Genomic DNA, 20,141 nt, shown 5'->3' on the forward strand with positions numbered 1-20,141 from the left:
CAGCCTTGGCTTTCCTGGTTTGCTCTCTGCAGGACCAGACCAGCGCAGAATAATCCTCCTTGGAGGTGAATCCTATCCTCCATCCTTTGTAGGCTTTCCTTTTTAGCTGCAGGAGGTCCGCTAGGTCCCTAGAGAGCCAGGAGGGCTGCTGTGCCTTCTTGCTGCCTTTCCTCCGTGTTGGAATAGATTTAGCTTGTGCATTGAGGGATCGCTTCCTTGAGAAGCAACCACTCTTCTTGAACTCCCATCTCCCTGGGGTCATGGTCCCTGAGGGCCTGACCGACAAGCCTCTTGAGCTTGTCAAAGTCGGCTTTTCTGAAGTCAAGGACTTCTGTGTTACTGACTGACTTGCCAGTTTTACGGCGGATGGTGAAGGTGATCAGCTCGTGGTCGCTGTCACCCAGCTTCCCTTCGATCACTAGGTCGCCTTAGACCATCCAACCCAAATCTGTCTCGTGATTACTGCCAAAAGTCAGTTAATCCGACGTGTTTAATTTTCTAAAGGACAGGAGCGTATTTGAAATTTTTCAATGGAGCCAGGATATTATTCCAAATATTTAGTTGCACACAGTGAATCCAGAGTACGTGCATTGATGAAGAAGGCAGGGCAGAGTGGCACCTTACAGACTTATTCAGAGAGGCATAAGCTTTCATGTTGCTTATTTTCTAAATTAGGTAGTCTCTAAGGACATTTATACACATACCTTTTTGTCATGCAACATGCAGGAGAGGTGCTGTTTTGGAGCAGACTCAATTAATTAATTGAGGTAACAGGTAAGGTATTATTGCACGCCATACACACCCACCCAGCCATACGCAACCCACACCCACCCAGCCACATGCCACAGAGCCAAGTTTTGAGGCAACTACACTTAGACTGTGGAAATCACTGGAATAACATATCAACAATGCACCAAACTTAGCAGAAGTCATAATAATGACTCAATTTATATGTGAATAACAAGAATATCCAAGTGTTTAATCAAAAACGCATTTTAAAAAATGAATAGATTTAAAACCTCAGGTTTTCAGACACAGATCAAGCCCTCAGAAATGGGCTGAATCTTGTGATGTGCTTGAAAGCCTTCAACTTGCACTGAACTCACTCAGTGCAGAGGGCTTCCTGACATGCACTATGCTGCACTGTGTGTGGTTGTATATGTGATGAATTGAACACCTCTGAGCTGTTTTTACTTCACATGTACATCGCCACCATTTTCTTCTCACTGATGTGCATTACACCACTTATACAAATACATCACATTGCTGGGTGCTTTTCAAGGTGCCCGGCACTGTGGTGCTTCCACATATAAGGAAGCCCTATGTTTCCACCCTGCCCTGCCTTCTGCCTGACTTAAGAGTAACACAGTTAACTACTTCTCTTTGGGTGCATCTACACATGTAATCAATTTGAAGCAATACACTCCAGAGCAGTTTGAGCTGGAGTAAACTACTCCCTAGTGGAACGTCTACATTTGTGCTCCGGACAACAGCAATTTGAGCCAGGGCAGAGCAGTTTACTCCAGGGCCGTTAAGCCTTAGGCTCTGGGTGCAGGCGCGGTGGTACAGGAGCTGACTGGGACACGAGGACGCTGAAAGTGCAGAGCCATGTGGCTAGGCTGTTGGCAGGAGTCTGGCCTCCAGTTAGCTGGGCTAACGGGGTACAATTTACACCTATGGTCAGTGTCTACATGTACGTTTAATCACAGTAAAATATCTCAGCATAAAATAATACTGTTCCCAACAATATTATCTTATTGTGGTGTTAATAACTTTACTGCAGATTAATACCATATGTAGATGGTGACACTTTGCTCCACAGCTTATTAGTCTACTCTGCAGTTAAGCACAAGTGTAGACATGGCTTTTATTTATGGTGTTACTCTGTATTTCTATTAGTGTGATGAACATCAGAAGCTGAGCCTGGGATGTGACAATTTTGCCACAAAAAAGCACATGGAATGATTTATCATTAAATTAAAAAAAAAACAACTCACTGTAGAATTTCCTTTCAGTAACCTAAAATGGTTGGGGGTTTTCTGAATATGCTGAATAAGTGAGGAGTCATTTCTGAGAGGATCTGTTCAGCTCAGGTGTTGTATAGAATATCTGGATGAGTTAGTATGCTTAGTATAGTAGGTCCTATAGAACAGGACTAGTTATTATGGAAACATAGTAATTTTTTCCGTTACCTGAATGAAATTCTTTATACTAGAAGCCATTATTCAGTAAAAAGTGACAAGCTATTACCTTTTTTGGAACAGTAAGAACCATTCCCTCTTTCTTTCAAAGAGCAGTCATGAGAATATGAGCAGCTCCTTATTTATTAGTAAGTAAAATGCTTCTGACAAGTATTTTCCCTTTAAGATGTTCCATGAAGATGCTGCAGGAGGGTGGCAGCTTGTGGCTGTTGATGTGAATAAACCTCAAGGCAGAGCTCCAGCATGTCTGCAGGTACAACACTGCTTTTTAATAAATCAAGCTGTATAAGCACCAACATTAGACTGTTGGCTTAGAGTGACTGTGTGGTGAGAAGAAACCACTTGCAGGAGCTATCAGTTGCCTTAAACTCATTGTTTGTTTCAAGTCCTGATTCATGTGTTCCTAAAATATCGGTTAGCAAAGAAAGTGGTACTGACCAAAGTTATAAGGGTAGAAAAATGTATTCTTTAAAAAAAAGGCTATCCTATGTTGTCATTAACAAGGTGCTTAAGATATCATTTTATTACAACAACTAATTTAAACAATAATTTATTATATACAAACCCTTGCTTACAAATCAGTCCTACCCCTGAACTACAGCAACAACTCAATACACAGAGGAAATATTCACATATTGACTATAAAATACACTAAAAAACATACCCTCAGAAAACATACTAAACACATCTGTACCCAAATCCCTATTTTTATCTTTAAAATATTCATAATACAGCAAGGGAATTATATAGAGTCTAACAAAACAACTTTTGAAACTTATATTGTTAGTTTCATGGGGATCTGTTAATAGATGTAGAACTAAGGTAAGGAATATGTTTATGAATGAAATTTTTTCTTCACAGGACTGTAAAACTGCACCAGGTTTTATTTAGAAATGTTCAGTTTTGCATGATAAGGAGTGATGCATGTTAGTGAACCTGCCTTACTACAGGGTATAAAACCAAAAACACTCTTGCAATCTGATAGTATGTGCATCTGCTGAGGCATGGTTTTGATAATGTTCAGTCTTTAGTACACATACTTGTTGGTTATGTGTGTCTGGCTGGCAAACTCCTTTTACGAGCTGTTTGGGTGATTGCACATTTTTAGAGTTGCATTAGCTTGTCACACTCTTGGAGCCTGTGCCTTTTATTCAGGGCACGCCCATTAATTGTTCAACACAAAGGTATAAATTCACAGTGTGTGAATGTATCTAGCCTACCAAAACACCATTTGCACTGTGTTCTCAATTGATAATCACATGTGGGTGGAGAAAATTCAGCCAAATGGATTGTGAAAACTCCATTGAATAAGGTCAAAATAGCATCTGACTTACCTAGTCAGTCTTTGTCCAGGCACTGCAGTGCTGCGTTATCCTTCTGTTTTAGGAGTTGCAAAAGTACATGATAAATAGAGTTCCACTGAACTGGAACCTCATGCTTCAGCTAATACAGTGGGTTTTTTTTACCCTTGCAGCTCAGTTAGTAGTTTTCTTGTTTTGATAGATTGATGTGACTTCATTCTTCTGTGCAATATCTAATGGATTTCCAGTGATCTATTGCCTTGCAGGAGGCTATTGAAAAATCAAAGAAAAAAATGCAATAAAATATTGTAAAGTATGGTAACATTCCAGCCAGATTGTGTGCTTTCCAGATACAAAGGAAAACATGATCTCCAGCCCAAAGAACATACACTCTAAAAATCTAATAAATGCATACACTTAGTCATTTCATGCTGTATAACTTTGTTCAATTGCACCATTGCTTAAATAACAAGAGAGCAGCTTTAAATAGGTTATATATTTAAAGTCTCTGCAATAGATTAAAAGCATTTGTTGTAAATAGAGTTAGATAGTACTGTTCACTCAAGGTCCAGAATGTTGTGCCCCTTTTCTCAAGATTGGCACCTAATTGACATGGTGCTTTCTCCCTCCTCCTTAACTTCCTTTCCTGTAACTGCTTAGTAGCTAGAACAGTGGCTAGGCAGTAGGACACTAGGGTTTAATTCCCTCCATAGCCTCAGGATTCAAACTCCCATTTTCCACTTCTCATAAAAGGGACCTACAACAAGCCTACAGAATAGGCTGAGCGGGTGCATTCTCCACCCCTCATGTTGAAAAAGCTGGGCCATTGTGCAGCTGAGAATGCAAGAGCCCTGGGTGCCAGGAAGAAACAACAATGGGGGAGCAGCTTTGTAGTCTACTGTTTATGGGCAGTTATGGCACATCCCTATATGTGAGAGCCCTCAGAGTCCATTATATGAAGGCTATTTCTATTTTTTTAATCCAATGACTGTCCTACGTAAAGTGCTTAAATAGTTCTGGGAGTGAGGATCAACACCCAAAACTCCTTTCCCAGGGATGTGTTGTTGTCTCTGGCCTATAGTCAAGCCCGCTCTTGCTTCCTTCTCCCTCCCTGCTCTCACAACTTCTATGTTATTGGATGTACAGTCACTCACCTTCTGAAATAGAATTTGAAGAGGCCATTAGGATACTTCTGTTGGAAATGAGGGGTTGAATCACTGCAGGCTGAGAAGTGAATTGAATCTGGATTTTCCACTTCTTAAGAATGAGCTGAACCACCAGGCTATTGTATATAAGCTGAACACTATACATTTTTAGTTGCTGTGGCTGCTGTGCTTTGTGATATACTCAGTTCCATTAGTGAATTAGGAACAAGGGCGACTGCTGCCTCTTGAGTCAGGCGGGACACGTCCCCCCTCCCCAGCGACCAGTCAGTGGGGGGGGAGGGGTCCCCCCACAGCTGATCGTGCTGACCGGGGGGGGTGGAATCTTCCCACACCCGATCTCACTAACCAAAAAGCAGCCATCATGCTTCTGGAAATGGCCACAGCTGCTTCTGCTGGTGGCCCTGCTCCCCGGCTGGTGCTCATGCACCACCTGAGAGCGCAGCTGTTTCACATGATGGCCCTGCTCTCCAGCTGGCACTCACAGGGAGGGCACCAGTGCTGCCGCCTGCCCTCCCTGCCCATCACCTAAGTGGCAAGCGCAGCCATCAGGGTGTGCACCAGCGCCCTCAGGGGGTGCATGTACACCCCCGTGCACCCCCTATGCATTGCCACTGGTCAGGAATGCTATAAGGGCAGCTAATGGAGTTGATTCCAAGGAACTGAGATGGAGTTTAGATGCCTCCTCAGAGTCATTTTAAGTCACAATGAACTCTATAAATACCTATGTAGTCAAAATGTATCACTTCTAAACATATTCAGAAACCTAAAACTAGGCATGTAGGGAGTTTTGCAGTCCAAAATGGAGGCACTGCTAATTTTAGACACCTAATGTGTTTTTTGGCCACTAGAGCAGGATCAATCTGTATTCTTCTTTGGAACTTGGGCACCTAAATTCCATCAGACTGGACCTGATTTCTAATGACTAAAGCATTGGATTGGAAACCTAGGTTAATTTTTTACTTCAGTCATAGATTTCCTGTAGACCTTAGGCAAATCAGCTGCACATCTGTAAAATAAAGAAATGCTTTCCTACTTCATGTTGGTACTGTGAATATTAAATCTGTTAAAGTTTGAGAGGACCTCAGATATTCAGTGATGGGGCTATGGATATAACCAGTTAGTTATCTAACAATAGAGGTGCATTGAAGGTACAAAAAGTTCTTGATCCAATGAATTACTTAGCAAAGATTAGAAGAAGTATGTAAGAAACATGAGAGATGGCCCAAAGAATGTAAACTTTCAACTGGGTTTTAAAGGAATCATTATTCTCAGAATCTACCTACTCATTTTCTCAAAATTTTCATAAATGGTAGTAAATACCAATATAAAAAGTTAGTGGCATGAAGTATTTTGGCTTTGACTTATAGTCCATCTCAGAATGGGTTCCTGAATATAATGTTAACTACAAAGAAGTTTTCTTCCACTAAAATGACTTTTTATGTATTGCATTTTTCTTTTAAGCACTCCCAAAGATAACCTGTGGTCCCTAGATATTTGTACTCACTGTTTCCCTTGAGTGGCCTTTATTAAAAATATTGGTTTTGTTTTGTCATTAAAATACTGTTTGTGATTCCATGTTAGTATGATCAGTTCAGCATAAATGCATGTTAAGGAACCCACTTTACCAACTTGTTCTGCTGTTGCTGTTGATACTGTTTTAATAGCTTTTGCAGTGTGTTATAATTTTATACCCTCCTGAATTTCTCCTGCCATCATAGTTTAACATTCTAAGATTCATAGGCTGGGCCCAGATGAGCACAGATGTTTGGTTCCCCAGGGACAAGAAGCAACAGCGCTCCTTGTGTCACTGCTACCTTTCCCTGGGGAATGCCCATGCCACGCACTCTCTGGCACTGGCAGGTTGCCCTAGGTGTTATATGGGAGGCTGGGGCCAGCAACTGCTGGCCCCGGCAGCCTTACCTGCGGTTCCTGGTCAGGGAAGCTGCAGTCATGTCTCTCTTGCAGCTTGAAGCCTTGCGAGCAGCTGGAGCATGGCCCTGGCAGGCCAGGCTCTGGCTTTAGGCGACACCACATACCACAAGACTGCGCTTGTCTGGATGCAGCCATAGGTATAAAAAATCTGAGCACCAGATTGACTTTTATTAGTCAATGTTTAGGATTGGGAATCCAAAAAAAAGATGACAAAGCCGGTAGGGAAATACAGATTGCCCGAGCGAGGGACTAACAATAGAGGGTTGGGGGTGAGGAGGGGAACGCAACCAGGTTACAGGAGATACAATGTTGGCCAACTAAGCTTGGGGGTGAAGGGAGGGGGGAAGGGGAAGGGGAGGAAGGGGGTTCACAACACCTAGAGAGAAAAGAGATAGAAACACACAAACCTGAGGGAGGGGTTCGTAACACTGAGAGAGAAAGGAGATAGATGCACACAAACCCGCAACTAAGTAAATTGCTTTTTCCCATCAACTCTGCTGGAAATTATTTATCCTTTTAATTATATTAAATGCATTGCATTTTTATTGCATCTCTCATGTTAAGAATCCAAAAGAATTAAGGTATTGATTTTTTTTAAATCATTCCTTCTCTTTTGCCTTTCTATCCCCCAATGAGTATATTTTTCTTCCCTGACAAATGTGTGGAACATGCAATTAATCATTAAGGCTGCTTACAGATGTTAAAAAAGACCCAAAATGGCACTTTACTTTAAATTCAGTGTGCTCCTACGTAGAGCTCAGCACATGCCCGGAAGAGGCAATGAGTTACTTGGACCTGGCTTGCCCAATATCTGTATACATCAGGCACGTTAGTAGAGCTTTTTCGATTGAATCAGCTATTAGATAAAGGCACCAAAAAGCCCCGCTGAAATTCATATTCTATACAGATGCTGTGGAGCCAGGTCGAACTAATGCACTACTCTTCCAGTAAAGCACTTTTTTTTGTTTTGTTTTTTAACATCTGAACTAATGCTAATATCAGTAATTCCTGGATTTATCCAGGGATTTTAATTCCTTTCAATACATAGCATTAGTAATATCAGAGTTGAAAGATTAATATGAAGACAAGAGCTGCTTCTGTTATCTACAGGCATTAAAAAAATGATATTCATCTGTTTTATTTTGACATGAATTTGTAAAACTTATTTACACCCGTGTTCAGCAAACAGGCAGAGGTCTTAATTAGTTCTTCACATTAATTTATTTTGACAATATTCTTTTCACATTCTGTGCTTTGTGCTCAGTGTAGGTGATATAGGTACCACAATACCGAAGAAACAGTGTCATGGACTCTCATTTATACAAGAAAATTTGATCATTAGTTGAGAGCTCTGACATACATCTGACTAATCACAGCAAAGGAGGTGCCAACATTGTAATCATAACTTTTTCCAAAAGAGATTGTCTGATTCAGTGAAATCAGAAAATTAGGTCGTGTATATATATATATTTTATGTCTTAAAGAATTGTGCAGCACCTTGAAACTGAGGACAAGATTAAATCTGGTGTGGAAAGACAGGGAGCCAAGGAAGGGTAGAGAGATATCATCAGAGCATCAAAAACAGAAGGTTATTTTAGCTGGCTTGTGATGAATAGATTGAATGAGAGAGAGAGGAAGGCGTCTCCATCCAAAGTGACACACAGAGGACCAGACAATATTTAGGGAATCCCATTAAAGCAATAACAGCAGAGACTGCAAAAAACATGTTCTCCCTCTTCAAGTTTTACAGCAAATAGATATGGTTAAATTAAATGAAGTTCCATCATAAGATTTAATTCTACCTTAGTAAACCAAGAGTCATCCTGGCCGGTAAGCTATATTCTCCTCTCACTTAAAATGGATTTAAGCTGTTTTTAATGAGTTACCCCTAAAAAAAGGAGCAGGCCCTTCTTGTTTTATTGTTGTTCATTACATTCCAGTATATTTTAAGAGCTCCCCAGGCTGTCTCTGTCTAACTTTCTAGAGTGATCACATATGGTGTTTGGACAATTTCAAAAGTTGCTCATCTGAGGTTCACAAAACTCTCCATGGTGTAAAGAATGCACAAAATTCTTCTATAATATGACACAAAAACAAGGAAGCAGTCCCTAAACAAACAGCATATAATAGAAATTTATAAATCCATAAATTACTGTTTTCAAATTATATCACTAGATATTTTTAAATCTCCTTGTGTAGGTGAGAAGAAAAAATCATGATTGTTCTACTTGACTAAACTTAGCACTTGGTTTGAGAGGCTTTACTAATTTCATAATTTTGTATAGGTTTTTATAGTTTCACAAACCTGAACTTCATTTTAAAACACCTCATATTTGCCCATGTTGTGAGGTTAGAGGTTGCATTGCTTTACATGACTCAGAAGTAATCTATTGGTTCTTAGTAAGGAAAAGTATATGCAGAGTGTAAATTAGTAAGGAAGTGCATGTGCAGTGTAAATGAAAGGCAAATTATGTTCACATCTATTGGTACCCACACTTTCCAGAAAAGTTAATTCAGGAAAGCCAACAAAAATTGAGGTGGAGGAGGGGTCCAGGACCAGGGGAAACAAAGCACCGTGCCAGCAGAAAAAATACTGTGTTGTAAACAAGATATTGACACCTTGTGAGCCTAGCTCTACAAAATTATCTGTAGAGGACAGCAAGACAGGACAGCACAGAGGGCATAATATTTTCCAAACCGGATAATATTTTGCAAACTGGAAACAGTAACGTTCTTTCCTGAATGGAGTTGTGTGGAGAGGCCAGATTGGAAACTACTCCTGTCCTAGGTCCTGGGAAGATTGGAAAATTCATTATGTTGCATCACTTATAGGTGGTAAAATGTTGCATAACTATACTATCTTATGCTACTTTGATTTGCTACTTGAGTGTCAGCAGAGCTAATGTAACTGTTAGACCGCTCTCTTTCTCTGTCAGGGTTATGGAACTAAACATGTTCATGCATGGGAAGCATGATTGTGGGACCAGAATGGGAATCAGATCCCATTGTGCCTAATTGCCAGTGCAGGGAGAGCACCAGCCAGAAGCAAGCGCCTGCAGCTGGGAGCCCATCAGCTGCCCTGGGCTCGTAGCCATTGGGGGTGCCCCAGGGGTTCCCATGGCAGGCAGACTACAGCTGACATGGTCTCACAGCCATAGGGTGCATGAAGGATGCCTGCAGTTGGTACACTGTGTCAGGTGTAGTTCTTTGGGAGCCTGAGGATGAGCCCCCCCAGCTGGAAATTCCAATCAGCTGATGGGGCTCCCAGCCACATGTTCAATTAATAGCATGATAGCAAGCAGCTACAAAGTTATTACACATTTTGCGGAATAACTTTGTAGCTTAATTCTCTTTTTATTATGCCATTAATTGAATGAGTGGCTGAGTGACCACTTAAAGCCTGATAACTGGTTAATCATGCCTTAAGTGTAACATGTAGATAGGGCCACATAGTATCAGCTGCTGTGGGGCCCAGAGCAGTGCTGTCTCTTCCATTGTCGGTCTGCTCCAAGTAGGGTGTTTGCCCATACCCATCTACATTGGTTTGGTGTGAAGAACCAGTATAATTTACAAGTGGCGTAATTTAATCTAGCCACGCTTGGAGACGTGTAGGAGATGGAGAGAGATTAGCCAACTGTTAGCTTAGGATCTATCTATATTGAGATGGTAATGTGTTCCAGGGGCATAGAGCTTAGCACACCCTGTCTTCACTCCAGTCTACAGAAATCCTCTAGAGCTGGATGTTCACTAGTGAGACTGCTCCAGGCTTGTTCTCATTACCCACTCTAGAGTCCCTGGTTTCCAGCAAACCAGAGACCAGACATGGGGGTAAATCCAGAGCAGCTTTATGGTGAACTTCAGGGTCTGGAGTGTCAGCCCTTGGGTAGGTGAGGTGTGCTTAGCCCTGTCTTCCTTAGGATTGGCTGCTGAAGCATCTTAACACAAGATAGGACAGTCATTTTGTGTGGGGGATGGCAGGAAGAAACAGAAAATGAGTGCATGGACATGTAACAAGGATTTATTCCCCTAAATTGAAACAGTGGACTTTTAATTGTGATGATTGTCTCTAGTGGGTTATGGAATAGAAAAAGATCCCACACAATTTACTGATTCGTTTGATGCGCCTGGCTGGGGGAGTATTTGGTTAACTGCATGATTTCACAATGATTGCACACTTAGTTCATACAACACAATTTTATTGTAAAATTCCTTGCTACACATATAACACTGCTTAGCTTTAAGAAATCCTTCCCAAACAATGCTATAAGAATTAGTATTACAAAAACAACTGCAATTACAAGTAAAGGTTATTTCTTATGGTATACTTACAATCCTAGAATTCCAAGAAACCAAATCCCTAGATATACTTTCATTCTTTAGTTATGGTTTTAGGGTTGGTCTCAGCAGTGATAGGAACAAGTCCCCTTCCTTCGGTCCCACTCGGGTGCTCCACGCTTCAGCGTGAACTGGAGTTCTTGTTCACGGAGAGCGTGGTTCAGGTGATCAGTCTGATCTGGCCTACACTTGCAATTCTTCCTTTGGTGTTCTGCAAGCAAGGTTACCTCCAAATTGGGACTGTAGGTTACGGTTTTTATTGGGTGAGTTGCCGTCTTGGGCCCCTCCTACCCAAACCTGTCACTACTCCCAAATTTGGGCTCAGATCTTTAACCCAACAGATTCCTTTCCTGGGTCTTCTTTGGGAAATTGTCCACATCACTGCTGTGACCTCTTGCCAACCCCTTTCCAAAAGTCCCTAGGTTTTGATCTCTCGGAATGGTTACCTAAGGGTCGCTTTTAGGTTAACTTTGTTAAAGGCCTCTAGAGATCAAATTCAAGAACCAAGACATTCAGCACGTTCGTTGCAAGGCCTCTAAAGATAAAATTCAGAATCAAGACATTCAGCACGTAGGCAAAAACAATCAATGGCCTAGATAAGAAGATAAACCTTGCCTTTTTTCTAAACGGGCTAATGGGTATTTATTACAAAAATTCCAACCATTATATTCAATATGACAATGATTACAAACCCGCTGTTTCAATTTAGGGGCTTCTGTCACTGTTATGATGAGGGGCCTGGTCCTTTTTTTTTTCTTTTTTTTTTTCACAGAGCCTACCTATGTATGTCTCCCGTGGCAGGGGAATAAGCTGCTGGTGGGCCGAGTAGACCTTGAGCTGTGGGGGGCCCCAATCCTTCCCTCCGCCTGGGTGGGCTGCTAGCAGCAGGGTGCCACCCAGGGGACACTGCTGCCATGGAGGGAAGGTCTGGGGCCCCCTCCAGCTCAGGGCCTGCTGGAAGCTCACCCCCCAGCTTCAAGAGAGACAGGCAGGCTCCGTGGGGGAAAAAAAAAAGGCTCACACCCTTCTCCACTGTTTTTTTCCCCCCCTTAGCGGAGCATGCCTGCACGAGCTGCCAGGGTACCTGGTTCTTCTCTCTGCATGAATGGTACCCCCAGAGCCGCCCAGACATGGAGCTGTCTGTGCGGGTGTTGCCCCAGCTTTCAGGCAGCACCCACTAGATCCAAATGTTCCCTGAGCCCATGTACTAGAAGTCCACCAGGCACTGCTCCTCCCGCAAGCTTGGGGAAGAGTTGGATCTGGTGGGTGCTGCCTGCAAGCTGGGGCAGTACCTGCATAGCTAGCACCCTGCCTGGGTGGCTCTGGGGGGTACTGCCACTGTGGAGGGAAGGGCGAGGCCCCCCCTGCAGCTCAGGGGCTGCATGGCCTGGTGGCAGCCCATGCAGACAAGCTCCACTGAGAACATTTTTTAAAAAAGCAGCAAGGGACCTGATCCTTTTTTTTTTTCTCATGGAGCCTGCCCACCTCTCCTGTGGCAGGGCAGGTGAGTTGCCAGCAGCCCCTGAGCTGTTTTGGGCCCCAGACCTTTCCTTCATGGTGGTGGCACCCCCTGGGGCCACCTGGGCAGGCTGTTTGCAGGAAGGTGCTTTCCCAGTTCACAGGTAGCACCCAGCTCAATCCAACTGTTCCCTGAGCCTGAGCTGGGGCAGCACCCGCCCACTAGCAGCCTGCCCAGGCAGCCCCAGGGCGTGCTGCCACCCCCAAAGGAAGGACCAAGGTCCTCAGCAGCTCAGGAACTGCTCAGCCCACTGGCAGCTCACCCCGCTACTTGTGAGAGACATGGACAGTTTCCAAAGAAAAAAAAAAAGGATTAGGACCCTCACCACTTCTGCCTTCAGCCCACATCTCCCAGTGCGGGGGGGGGCAAGCTGTCAAAGGTTTCAGTGTTATAAATAGCTACATTGCAAACTGAACAACATGTGAATGTGGTTTAGTTTGCGGTATAGCAAACCCCTTTAAATCATAACACCTCCCCCCACTCCACTTGTACAGCATGATGCAATGAAACTGCAAAAATGGCTAACTTTCGTCACATATACAAGTGCCCCTAGAAAATCACACAGAAATGTACACTGGTTTGGCCAAGGGCTCTTTGGAAGGCTGTCTAAGCATGATGTGAACCTGGCCTCCCACCACTGTAATATAAAAGTTATCACATTATACATTTTTGTTTTGTTAATTAATATAATAATGCCATAACCCCAGAGCCCAAACCAAACATGTACAATGTTTTTATTTTTTATAATTTGTAGTTGTCAGGATACCAGGGCCCAACACAATCATAAGAATCATCATTTGAATTTTTAAGGTGGGACCAATTTTAGCTGCTTAGAATTCAGAAACGAGTAACTGCTTTTATTGTAACTCCATAGAAAACTCAAGCTTTGCTCAAGCATTATGAGAAGCAGGATAGATGCTCTTTTTATATATAAACCAGAGCATGGAAGACAAAGTGACAGGGGATGCCTCGGATCTATAAAGGTTGAGAACCACTGGTTCATGAATTGCCTTATGGGTAAGATTCTTATGTGTCAAACTTCTGGGACCTTTGGCTCTTATATTTAGTTACCCGAGATCTCTGACTTTTGGATCCCTTTTTTTGGATGGGCTTGGAAGGGCTTATAACCTGACACCAAGTTTCAAATACAGCCCCAGAAAAATGTCACGTAGCACATATATTATTGTTTATGCAATCCTTCAGTAAAATTATGACTTTTCCAAATATGTCTTCACAGTTCTCTCACAAAGGGGTCATTTGTGCCCCCCTACCCCCACCCAATTTCTTCTACTAAACAGTCAAATAATTTGGAATACGCTGAAATTTGTCAGGGAAAATATATTCTGCATACTTCAAGTTGTTATCTTTCAAAAAGATTGCTTGGGTTTACTGTAATTTACTTAGGTTTTTATACTGTGATTTGAATAGGCTAGGTGGACTTTGTTTTAGAAGTCTTTTCATTGATGGACATTCGCTAGAACTTGTGCTTATAATTTGCATTTGCAGACAATTTTCGGGGCACATCAGTGTCAGTGGAGAATAGAAAGAATTCAGTAATGCCAGTAAACTTAAAATTCAGATGAGTTTATTTTAGAAAACTTAATTTCTGGGGTTAAATGTGTCCAGTGTTTCAAATCCCTTCAAGCTGAAAACAGGTATTTAAATTGTCACGTAGCTTTTTTGTGTTTAGCACAATTACAGCAATCAAAGTATTTGAAGCAGCAGCAGCATGACTTCCTTAGTGCTGTAACTCTGATGGCAAATTTGAGCAAAGTGGAAGACTGCAGAGCCTTAGAATAAACTAGCTGTTTTTACCTCCTTTCAGTTGCCACCCTCTTCTTTTTTTTTAAAAAAAAAAGAATGTTTTCCAAAGAAAGGCAGCTTTTCACTATATCTCTACAATAATTCAGAAGTTTCAGTTCTATTAGCCATGAGCCAGAAATGTAGATTCAATGGAAACCTACAGTTATAAAACCACTTAAAAATAATTTTGACTATTGTTGGTGCCTCTAGCATCCTGTTGGTTTAAAATGGCAGGACCTGGGCCTCACAAATGTGCACAGCATGCTTCTAAATGAACCGCTTTCTTACAGGCAACTCTTAAAACATGTGAATGACTATAGAAGATAAATAAAATAGAGAAGATTCCTCTACCCCAAGCATATGACCAAAAGGTGATTTCTGTCAGGGAAAAGAGATTTTAGATTTTCTCTTTTACTTTCTAGGTCTCCTCAGGTACCATCTCTAACTCCTTCTGAGAGTCAAGGCAACTAGTCTACACTGCATCAGCCACTGGCAGGCAGTGCGGCTGTGAAAACATGTCCCACCTTCTCGCTCCTCCTCCCAGGATTCATGCAGAAAAAAACATCATGTAGCTGCTGTTAGAGCACATTGAAGATCAGCTACCTCATGTTTTTTCCAGCAAGCAGCATGTGTAAATTGTAAGTAGCAGGACAGGGCATGTTTTCACAGCAGTGCTCCCTAGCACTGCCTAAATCATTGTAGACTTGATCTGAAAGTCTACATCTCAACTTTCCCTTACTGCATCTTTATGTCCCTCAGTAAAAAAAAATAGGATGTTAAAACTGAAGGCAAAATAAAGGTCTGGTTCTGCAGATACTTGCAATTTGTTTTAGAGGAAGCGGAGTTACTTTGTTTTCCAGAAGACTTAGCACCTATAAAACCCCATGGGCATGAATGAAAGCTGCAGGTGCCTAGCAGCTTTGAAAATCAAGTTATTAACACAGTTACTTCATTTATTTTAAGGGACTATGTAAAAGGTTGCAAGCTAGCAGCCTGGATCAATTAGCCAGTGAGCAAGAAGCTGCCCATAATAAGGAGCCTCAGCTGGCAGGCAATCAGCAGGGATCCTGGTCATCTTGGATATAAAAAAATTCCCAATTTTCAGATTTAAAAAAATAACCCAAAATCCACATTTTTTTCTGTGATTAGAGTGAAACACCACTAATATATATATATATATATATATATATATATATATATATAAGTGGTGTTTCACTCTAATCACAGAAAAATGTAGATTGGGGATTTTTTTATCAGAGAAAACCAGGCAATCAGCATTAATGAAGGGAAGTTGATTGGCTGACTGGATATAAAGGGACAGGAACAGGGAAGTGAAGAAGAAGATTCTTGAGAAGGAAGTGATTGTATGGGGAGGGAGGATTCCTTGAAGGAAAACTAGGGTAGGTACTAACCTATGCAGCAAGGAAATGAGCTGTTAACTGGCTGAGCAGCTTCTGAGCTGCAGAGGCCCCAGTCCTTCCCTCTGTGGCAGCAGTACCCCCTGGGGCTGCCTGGATGGAGCTCTAGCAGGTGGGTGCCACCCAGGGGTTACCACCACCATGGAGAAAAAGTCTGGGACCCTTCACAGCTCTGGGGCTTCTGATAGTTCACTCCTCACCCCCCAGCCATAGAAGAGGCAGGCATCACAGGGGGGAGGATCAGGCCCCTTGCCACTCTTTATTTTTCTTCAACAGAGGGTAAAAACATTTGAGAATAATCCTGCATTAGTAGAGATGAAGTATGTTATAATAGTACCTTCCTTTTTATCATCCATGATGAAAAAGATAAAGTTGACACAGCTGACCTGAATATTATCTGGTGCCTACTGGTGTTTCATTTATTCTAAAATGTTTTAGAATTCACAATTGATTTCCAGAATTGGTGTTTGGTCACTTTATCTTTATCTCATCCTTTGAGCATTAGGTTGAATAGGATCCACAAAGAAGTTCTTCCATACTTTATTGGATAAAGTTAGCTCCTGAACACTTCTCTAAATTCTGAATATTCTTTTGCCAGGAATGTCATCTGGTGTGTGTATATAAATTGACAGGACAGTTAATTAATCTTGCACTGCTTGGGGATTATATTGGTAATTTCCTCTGCTGAAGAAAAGAAAATGACTAATACAAGCCCTGAGAGCAGGCTTTTTGTGAGTGATCTCTTTTGTTGGATCAACTCCCAACCATACAGTTAGTCCAATAGAAGATAACACCCACAAAAAATCCTTGCCTTCTTGCATATTTCCTGGACTATCCTGATTACAACATCACTGTAGCACTACTGATATAAACCCTGAATCCTAGTCTACTCTCCAGCATAGAAGATGCATATAAATAATTAGGAAAGCAGATGCATTAGTCAACTTGAATTTAGAAGTTGTTTTGAAATATCAGCCTCAGGGGCTAGATTCTATTCTACCTTTTATGTGCATAAGTGGATTTAGGTAACTGTGTTTAACATTTCGTCCTACTCAAATCCTTGAAAATCCATTCTTTCACCAACTTGTTACACACTGCCTTCTTACCCTTAAGACTTCAAAGTCAAGAGAAGCAAGGAGGAAGAGACTTCTGCATTGAGAGTTTCTTAGAGGCTCAAATTGGGTAGCATAAGATCCAATTTAGGGCTTTTATACACGTGCTCTGGGAGTGGGGATGACAGGTGCTTTAATTAGAGGGGCTGCAAGAGCCACTCTAATTAAAGTGCTGTATCAGCAACCCCATGCTTAGTAATGTCTGCAGAGGTGCTTTATCTAAAGCTTATCAAACAAGCTTTAGTTAAAGTGCCCCCACCACCCTTTTAAGTGCAGGGATGCTGATAGATGAGATGTTGGAGTCTGCTGGAGGGTGGTAATTACCGTGCTCAGTTAACTGAGTCTGCTCTGACATGCTGTAATTACAGTGAATCAGAGCAGCCTTGCTCCTCATGTATAGGCACCCTTAGACACATTAGTCCACTTACATGCCCAATAGATGGCAAAGAATCTGGCTTTAAGTTCTCAAGAACCACTTTCAGAGCTGCTGAAACCAGAGCTCGCCATGGCCCTTTTTGGCCACTATCTCTTGCCTTCTTTCTCCTGGGTACTCACATTTGCCAAGTGAAAAGCTAGAACACTGACAGGCAGAGGTTTCATCAGCATTTTGCTAGGAAAGAAAATCAGAGAAGTGAGGAATAAAATACCTTCCTCCTTTCAGGGTATATTAAAAGAACTATGGGAGAGAAATTCTTTCTTTCTGCATTCCCTTTCTGCTATCAGTCTGTCTCCCTTAACCTCCTAAACAAATGCATTCATTCTTCCACACCAGTATTTTACCCACTTCATTTCTTCATTCATCGATGCATCCCATTCACCCGCTTCTTTCCCTCATGCTTGATTTACAAGTACTTAGTTTTGCTGCCTAATCTGTTCCCTTCTTAGCTTAGAATCAAAATCACTTATACCCCTTTGGCTTCCTCCCTGTGACCCTTTCATGTTCAGAAATCCCCTCCAGCCTGACACCTCTTGTATTCAGTGATCACTCAGTGCTTGAAGTGCTTGCAAGAGATTTTCTTTATTTTGTATCTGTGGCTCTTCATATTCCCAAGTAAAAAATTCTCAGCTTCCCTGGGTCCTCCTTGTATTTCAGAAGTTCCCAGCTCTAAACATGGTCTATCTCCTACATGCACATGCCTCCCAGGCTTAAAACTTTTCTCTCTGCTCCATAACACCCACTACCCAAGGCTCATAAATGTGTGTAGTTCATGGTGAACATCTGTCTGTCTTATACACTCATACCTACTGCAGACAGAGGCAAAGGAAAGGGATGCTTAACTGTCTTCAGAAGGGCACCTTGAGTCCTGTTCCCAAGCTCTGCAGTTGATCTGAACTACCCCTGCAGAAACTGCTACTGACTTCCGGGTGCTTGCACCCTCAGCTGCTTTGTGGAGCTGGAACAGAATCTTTCACTAGTGTAGCTCCTCCAGTGGTGGCAAATTTGTGTGCACTTTACAGTACATCAGTCACACTCTGGGCACAGTAGAAGAAGGATGGAATGGCTATGGTGTGGGTGATTTGGGAGACTTCTTGGCTGAGTTTTTTTTTTTGTCAGTCCCCAATAAATATAAACTATCTTGATACCCTTGAAGATGTTTAACTAGGTGGCTTTTAGTAAAGATGATCCTAGTAGATCAGCCCTTTCTTATGTTTGCATATTATTTACCATTCTAAACTAAAGTGTCTCATTTCCTGTATTCTATTCTTATATCTCACATGAGTTTACAATACAAATGTCATGAAATAATAAAATAGGACTATAGGAAAGTAGGGCTGAAAGTGCCCTAATCCACAAAGTCATCTAGTTCAGCTCTCTGTTCAAGGCAGGAGCATCCCTGACTGAACCATCGCAGCCAAGTGTCTCTCTAACCAGCTCTTGAAAATTTCTAGGGTTGGAGGTTCCACAACTTCTCAAGGTAGCCTGTTCCAATGGTTGAGGCATTTCCTGACTACGAGGATATTCATCTCCAACCTAAATTTCTTGCAGTTTGAGTCCATTGCTCCTAATCCTGTCCCTAATGGGCACAGAGAACAGGCCGCCTCCATCAGGTAGCTGAAGACTGTTATCAAATTCCCTTTCCATCTTCTCTTCTCCAAATTAAATAATACTATCGGTTACAGCTTTCCCTTGCAGTTCATGTTTCCCAGGCCCCTTATCATTTTGTCGCTTTCTACTAGACTCTTTCCATTTTGTCTACAACCTTGATGTGAGAAACAAATATGGGACACAGTGCTCCAGGTGTGCTGAATAGTGTAAAAGAGTCACTTCCTTTGATTTGCACGTGCTCCTACCCCCTGAGAGCACTGGTGCCCCCCCTGAGAGCGAGCGCTCCAGCTGGTAGCAGGGCACAGAGAGCACTTGTGCCCCCTTGTAATTGGCTCTGCTGATGGGATGTCACTGTGATCGGTGACTAGGGAACTCCCTCCTCCACCTCCCCTGGTCATCCTCTGCTGGTGCCCCCCAGACTCAGGAGGCACCAGTCGCCCATGGTGTCTGCAACTCCACCCAAATTTTCAGGCACTCAGTCCTATCATCAAAGTGATTAATGAAGATGGTAAACAATAGTAGACCCCCACTTGATACTTCCTCTTAACTAGACATTGAGTCATTGACAACTACTTATTGAACACAATAATCAAACCAATTATGCATCTACCTTACGGTACTTTAGTGTGCAGGAAGAAAGCAGGAAGAAAGCAGTATTGCAGGAGCCAGGCTGAGGGAGTGAAGCCCTGTGGAAAGTTTAGCTGCAGGGCTCTAAGAATCTAAGAAGAGAATTGAGAGCCCTTGTGGCAGATTTTAGATTGGCAGCATGTAGGCCCTGTTTTCCAGAAGCTAGGTTAGGTGACCAGATGAGGAGTAGTCAAGGACCATATAAGCTCAAACACAGGGTGAAGAAAGCAGTGTAGCCTAGATCCCTATAAGTCAAAGGAGCTCTATGGGGAGCTGTAAACAGAGAAAATAATAAGTTGCATATTTCATTTCGGTTTGTGGTTTATGTTAACTGTGAGATTTGAAGTGGCTTAAAGGGGAAGAGGAGGCCCTTGGGTAGAGTGTTTGGCAGGCACTCTGTTATGAGGAGCTAAACTCCAGATAGAGGCATGCAAGGGTCCAGGACCTGGTGAACTGTGAGGGCCTGAAGCCTAGGCAGGGTTGGGGGCCCAGTGGGAGCAAGACGAAGTCAGGGGCCCAGGGCAAGAAGTGTGAAGATTAGGTAGATTGGCATCCTGATGATGAGCAGAGGTGAGCAAAGTAACAAAGGCCACATTCCAATTCTCTGAAGACAGGCTTCTAGAATATATATTAGCTTGAATATCAAGGGATGCCAGGAAAGGGAGGAAGGCCAAATTGGG

General features: G+C 42.4%; 1 protein-coding gene across 4 annotated transcripts in view; it reads left to right on the forward strand.

The window, feature by feature from the left end:
- NALCN (sodium leak channel, non-selective) overlaps nucleotides 1-20,141 on the forward strand; it is a 486,033-nt gene that overhangs the window by 179,786 nt on the left and 286,106 nt on the right. For all 4 annotated transcript variants that reach the window (XM_090022644.1, XM_090022651.1, XM_090022634.1 and 1 more), the window contains one exon: nucleotides 2,368-2,454. In XM_090022644.1, the coding sequence (XP_089878770.1) occupies nucleotides 2,368-2,454 (87 nt within the window). The remainder of the gene's footprint in view (nucleotides 1-2,367; nucleotides 2,455-20,141) is intronic.

This window comes from Crocodylus siamensis, chromosome 1, assembly GCF_052110815.1.
Source record: "Crocodylus siamensis isolate JL-2025a chromosome 1, ASM5211081v1, whole genome shotgun sequence".
Taxonomy (NCBI): domain Eukaryota; kingdom Metazoa; phylum Chordata; order Crocodylia; family Crocodylidae; genus Crocodylus; species Crocodylus siamensis.